At 49.0% G+C, this 6572-nt stretch overlaps 1 protein-coding gene across 1 annotated transcript; it reads left to right on the forward strand.

Moving 5' to 3' along the window:
- Positions 1–124: 124 nt before the first annotated feature.
- LOC118214929 (circadian-associated transcriptional repressor-like) lies at positions 125–4065 on the forward strand. Its single transcript, XM_035395263.1, has 6 exons — positions 125–240; positions 1398–1735; positions 1908–1983; positions 2178–2256; positions 2530–2686; positions 3131–4065. Exons 2-6 carry the CDS (start codon positions 1400–1402, stop codon positions 3722–3724), a joined length of 1242 nt encoding a protein of 413 aa, XP_035251154.1. The 5' UTR covers positions 125–240; positions 1398–1399; the 3' UTR covers positions 3725–4065.
- Positions 4066–6572: the final 2507 nt, after the last annotated feature.

Below are 6572 nucleotides of genomic sequence, written 5' to 3' on the forward strand. Positions count from 1 at the left end.
GTCCTTCTTGCTCTTGAAAGTTTGTATGCAAGGATGTGTTTTATTTCGACGTTTCAAATGCCTACTACGCCCTGATTAAAACGTACCACAACCTTGTACATAGCAGTGCTATCAGCACACATGTCCAGGGGTATGGTCACATTGCGAGACAGGCACGCTCAGACAGACTGGAAGTCAGCTGTGAACCCAGACAGAGAGAGGGAGGGAGGGAGCTGAGGGAAAGGAGACCAGGGGACAGGGGTAGGTAGACTAGCATAGGTATTTTTGTGTCGGTATGCTCACTCTTGTAAGCTTATCATTTGTTGGATTGTCAGGGGAGATGGCATACCCTGTATGTGGGTATGAGAGTGTGCATGCACATGCCTACTTGTCTGTGTTACTGTGTATGTTTTTTTTCTCAAATAATGTGCTGTTATTTGAATGTACGTAGCAAACATCCATGCGTGGTGGTGTGTGGTTATGCAGTGATGTGACTGGTCCCTAACTGTCTGCAGTGAGATTTTTGTTGCTCGTGCCTAGAAGGGGTTCTTCTTAGGCTCTCTTTAATGAAGGTTGTGCTTGCACTGTTCCAGGATATCTGTGCAGTATAATCAGTGAGCTTGCATGACCCCTATGTCTAATTGTACTGTCTGTCGAATTTTAGGCCAGCGGGGACTCCTAGATTAGCGAAAGAGCGAGAGAACCAGGGGGATTGAGCGAGTGGTGGGAATGGGGGTGGTGGTGGAGGGCAGAGAGACCCATCTATGTGGTGAGATGTGTAGCAGGGGAGAATTGTGGAGAGAACGGGAGATGGGGGGTTGGTGTGTGAATCGAGGGGGAGAAAGAGGGGGAGGTGGAGGCAGAGAGCGAGTGCTGGATGGAGGGGTGAGAGCAAGTGACAGGCCCTGACAGTAGTATTACTACGACTGCTACTGCCACCATTACCAGCACCATCCCCCCATCTTACACCAGCAGCCCTGTGCACTCACGTTTCTGCTGCAATCTTAATGACGACTCTGGCTCCACATTCACTCCTGCTCCATTTCCTCTGCTTTCTCAAGATCCACAGAAATGTGGAGCGAAACTCATCATCATCCCTGCTTTTGTCAGGACCTGCCATATTTATGGGGACCCCATTTTTCTAATCAAATGAGGACATACTCAAACTTGGACTTTTGATGTAACCCCACCCTAGAGATTGGTTTGAGATCCACTTAGTGACATCGACAGACAGACTGTTGCGGAAAAAAGGTTCAGAAAGGATATATTAAAGAGAGAAAGAAATAGGAAAGTGTAGATGATTATAAAATATCAGATTTTCCTTCCTTACCCGTTTTTTCTCATTTTGTCTATCCCCTATAAATACAGTATTTTTGCTGTAATGTTAACATCCTTTTTTTCTGCTTCCGTCTCCGCAGTGATGCAGTCATCAGGCAGTACTTCCTCCCAGGCGTCCCGCGATTCGCTGAGCTCGAGTGACAGCTTCCTGTTCGGCGAGGACGACGGCGGCGTGTTCCTGGCGGTGCGGCGGCCCGGGGGAGCGGCGTGCTCGGCGGTGCGGGGCAGCGCCGGCAGCCCCGCCTCGCAGTGGGCCTGCGACGGCTTCAGCGACCGCGAGCGCTGCTCCCCGCCCGGGAGCGGCCCGGCGGAGCGCCGCTCCGGCGACGCCCCCTCCTCCTACTCCGCCCTGGTGTCGTCGTCGTCCTCGTCGTCCGGCGGGGCTCCGACGGAGGGGGACCACCTCTTCGCTCGGAAGGTCAGTCCTGCCGCCGTTCTGCTCGCTCGTCCGTGAGCCGGTCTGTTCTGCGGTCTCTGCAGCCTGCCGTCTGTAGCAGCATGGCTGCTCTCTCGGTGGTGGCGTGTGAAATCAAACGCGTTGCATAATTTCATTGCTGTTTTTTTCTTTCCTCCATCTTGTGTCCTGTCAGTGTGTGGAGCTGCAGGGATTCATAAGGCCTCTGCTGGAGCTTCTCAACGGCCTTAAGAAGGGAAGATTCGACAGAGGTATGCGCTCCCCTTCCCTTGGCGTTCTTTCTGCGCGTGCGCATGTTTAAAACAATGTCCTCTTTACCACGAGCGCAGTACAGCTTCTCTGCGTGAGAAAGGTTACGTCCTTCTCTTTTCCCCCTAACCAGTCCGGTGGAATGGGCAGAAAGGACACGGGCAAGTTTCTGACGGGGCTTATTTCTGATTGACAGGTCTGAGCAGTTTCCAGCAGAGTGTTGCCATGGACAGAATCCAAAGGATTGTGGGAGTGCTGCGGAAGCCTACCATTGGGTAAGAGCCAACCACTACAAGTCCCTGCGCTTGTATTTATTGTAAGCTTACCGCTATAAGACCCACTGGATCAGGGCGCTTATCTGGCTGTACCTCTAACACTGGCACTGCGACACAGCGTTCTCGCAGTGCATTATTTACAGTTTGTTGAGAAATGAATCATGAATTAATTACACTTGCATAGCTCTCAGTATTGAGTTATATTTGTATTTAAATTGGCAAGGGCCTGTGCAATATAAAGTTGTAATAATTGATAACCTCTTTCTCCCTCAGTGGGAAGTACCTCCACACCCTGCTACAAGTGGAAATGATGCTCAAACTGTGGTTCCCCCAGATTACCCCCTGCGCCCCCTCCACCAGCGAGCGCTCTGCGCCCCCCCACGGCACCCCCCCACACAAGCACAGAGACCAGCTGCACATCCCCGTCAAGGTGAGCCGCAGCTCCCCCCCCCCCGTCCCCCTAAAGCTCCTGTGTGTGAGCATATCAGCAGGCAAAGGGAGGGAAATACTTTATGCGGTTATGCAATCGGATATTTGCATGAAACGCAGGCTAGACAGAATCAAGCTTACAGACCACTGGCGTAGTGCTGTTGCAGTTATTTCTACATTGCAGAAGAGCCATACAGACAACATTGGGCCTGATTTACTTGAACCCTTAGCATGTGCAAAACCTTTTAGGGTACGCAAAACTGACAACACAACCAATGACTGTTGCAAAAAAAAATACCATGACCAATCATTGATCATGTTATTGGTTTTGCGTGGGGTAAAAGGTTTCGCACATGCTTAAGGTCTTAGTGAATCAGGCCCCTAGTCTGTTTTTTGACTTTTACTGTTTTTTGTTTTAAGACTTCTCCTTTTTGCTGTCTGGTAGAAACGGAGGCTCAGTTGGTCAGACACAGACTCCCCAGCCCCCCCGCCCCTCCGCTGTAAACGCTTTGACCGAGGGGGGCAGGAGGGAGGACGCGCGGGGGGGCCGGAGGGAGAGCGAGGGGCCGGCGGACACGCCAGACGCGCGGCGGAGCGCCCGGGCGACGCGGGAGAGGAGAGAGAGCGCGAGAGAGAGCGGGAGCACGGAGTCATCAGCTGGTCCGAGCTGAGCACCACCTGGGTCCACGTCACCGCCATCCTCAGCCCCCCGACGTCCTGCTCTTCCCACGACAGCAGAGGTGGGGGCGCCAAGGGAGGCCTCCCCGCCCGGGCCCTCTCGCCTCCCTCTGCCAGCGGCAGCCCGGCCACGCAGGACAGCTCCGTGTCCTCCACCACACCTTCCTCCGATCCGCACCGTCTCCTCCCCCCGCAGTGCCAGCCAGTCGCCTGCCGGAGCCAGCCTGTTGCCACAGAGACAGAGGACTGTGAGGGCGGGGCCTCCGAGGCCCGGCAGGGGCGGAGCCAGTCTCTCCCACCCTTGCTGAAGCCTTTGAATGGCGGGGGGAGAGTGAGAGTGCACAGTCCCACACAGACTTGATGTTCGAAACACAGTGTTCTTATGAGTTATTGTTCCTAGATGCTGTGAGTTTACATGTGGCGAGTTGGATCATTACAAATGCACTCATTTATAGGGAATGGGGTGGGGTGAGGGGGGGGTTGTGATGATGAAGCATTTCTGGTGCACATTTTTCCTTTCATTTTTCATTTTTATGAGTGTGCTTGTCTTCTGTGGGATGTTCTAGTTTCGAAATTCAAAGGACCACAATAGGAACATCAACGGTGACAAAAATGATTTAGATTCGTCACCACGACATCATCAAAACAAAAGCAATATTACGACTAATATTTCACAGCAGCGTATGAAATAAAGAAATGAAATGGGGGTGGGGGGGGGGGGGAGGGGGGGGTTGAGGAGGAGGTGGGGGTGGGATTGAGGGTGACTGTCCCTCTTGGCCAGGCGAAGAAGTCTTTTTACGTACTCTTCCATTTTTTAACTTTTGGAGCTTCTGTTTAATGAATACTTTTATATGCAAAAAAATGAACTGCCATTTTGCATGTGAATTTCAGTAAGTGGTTCATTTCTGATGAAATCAGAACCTGAATAGAGCAGGTCTACTTCTCCCCCCCTTTTTTTTAAACAGTATGTTTTTGCTGAGTGGAATCCCCACTCGAAGCTTAAACATCAGCAGTGAACACAATTAAAGGAACATAACATCAGTGCAGAATTAAGACACGACTGCAATGCAAGATCAGCTGTATGAAAATTAAATTAAATCACAGCTGTCATAAAGAGCGGCTGATAAACAGCCAATTGCACTGCAGTTCATCACTTTGCTTGTGTTACGTGCAAAAGGATTGTACATTTATTTTATATCAGGAGAGAGAAATTGACAGTAACCAATGACAGCACAGCTAGTTAGGCAAAGGCAGCACCGGTAGCAGCTTGAAGTGAATCCACAAATGTAGCATTATATCAAACCGCAGGTATCAGGCAGAAGGTCTTCTTCCACGTCTCGTTTTCCACGGCTTAAAATAAATCGCAGAGAATTCCTCGAATCTTAACCGACTGAGTACAGACGTCCCTGAGCGCAGAGGGCTAAGGATCCATTTTAGGCCAGTGCATTAAAGCAATTCTAGACTTGTGGATTTTGTGTAAATCTGAAACGCCGCCCGGAAGCGGGCTACAGTTACAGCGGGAGTGACGCTGATGAGGTAGAAAGCAGCCCGTCACCAGTGTAGCCCACGGCACTGTATGTACATGAGGAGGGAAACAACAGCAGCAGCGACATCAGGACAAGAATAGGCCACACCAAAAAAAACCCTAAGCTGCACCTGACAGAATGAATTGTGGACTTAAAGGGTCAAGACTGGAGGAGGCCTTACTCTATTAAAAAGAAGACCCGGAGTTCCAGTGTTTATTGAGTTTATTGAGATTTGCATTAATTTATTCGTTAATTTATTTATTTTATGACTGATTTGTGTAGTCAGTTCCTCTGATTGCTTCGAAAACTGCTGGAGCCACTGTAGCTGTGTGTACATAAGGTATTATTGCTACCGTAAAAAAAAGGAAAATTATTGATTGGACAACTGTGCCTTTACCAAATGGGATGTGAACAGTGATTTTTATACTACATTTTTGATTGGTTTTTTTTGTGCTTTTTCCTAGAAATGTTTACACAGCAACCCAACTCGTGTAGGATTTATTTGTCATCTGTTTTTCTTTCCCCCCCTCCTCTCATACACTGTACCCCTGAATCTTAAGCGGTTGGATTTCAAGTTTTCATGAGTTGTTTTGCGATTTTGTTCAGATAAATGAATTCGATTCAGTTGCACTTGCCGATTAATTACATGCTCTCTGTCTGAATATAGATTCGCTCCAGAGAAAACCTGGAAACTTGAAAGATTTGATCTGATTGGATTTGTAGAATTTGAAAAAAGGAGAGAGGCGAAATATTGGCACCGGTGTCAGTTGCAGTCGACCGTTTAGCGTGATGGAGATTCGCAATGATTCAGCTCGCGTATGCTCTCACTGTGTTAACCATCTCAAAGCACAGCGCAGCCGCTGACAACAGCACCACAGCGTCAACATGAAGCAGAATAATGCCAGTATTATCTAATGTCTGTGATTTATTTTGTATGAGGGGTTGTGGGGGAGGGTGGAATCCATTTGCACTTATTTTACTTTTCTTTTCCGTGCTTGTTTTATAAGACAAAGGCCAAACGAATCGGTCGAAAATGATGTGTATTATTTCAACTGCCTTTTTTTTTACATGACTGTACAGTTCTTCCTCTCTCTCTGCCTCTTTCGACTTCTCTCGCTGCCTGTCTATCTCCCTCTGTACTTCTACCCCTCCCTCTTCAACTCTTTTACTGACTATAGCAATCCCTCCTTTCCTGTTTCTCTTCTGCACACTCCCTTTCTCCAGCAGTTCTGTTCGTGTGACTACTTTTTCAGCAATGGTGCAAAAGAAAAATGTTTTAATAAATGACACGCATTTTGAAATTTGTTGCTGCCTGTTGTTGGTGTTGTTGTTCTGTCTGCATTTTGTCTGTTATCCTCTCCCTTGATCCCACATGAAAAAAAAAATTGTTGACAGTTGGCTGGCTGGATGTCTGCGTAAACAGCTGCAACTCCATAGGGGGTGTCATGGCAGGGGGGAGGGGGGGCAGAGAGGGGGGAATTAGGGTGACTTGAAATTTGGGGAAAGGGGACTGACAGAGCTGGGGAGGGAAAGGACGGACACGTAATCTGGAGACTCAACCCCTTTAATCCGTTTGGGATTGTGTGGGATTTAGCCTGCCACCCCCTTCTCTGTATCTGCGGTTGGCTGGGTTTGTGTACAGTGTGTGTGGTGCGCGTTTGTGTGTTTTCCTGTTTATGTTTT

The sequence above is a fragment of the Anguilla anguilla genome, chromosome 1 (assembly GCF_013347855.1).
Source record: "Anguilla anguilla isolate fAngAng1 chromosome 1, fAngAng1.pri, whole genome shotgun sequence".
NCBI lineage: Eukaryota > Metazoa > Chordata > Actinopteri > Anguilliformes > Anguillidae > Anguilla > Anguilla anguilla.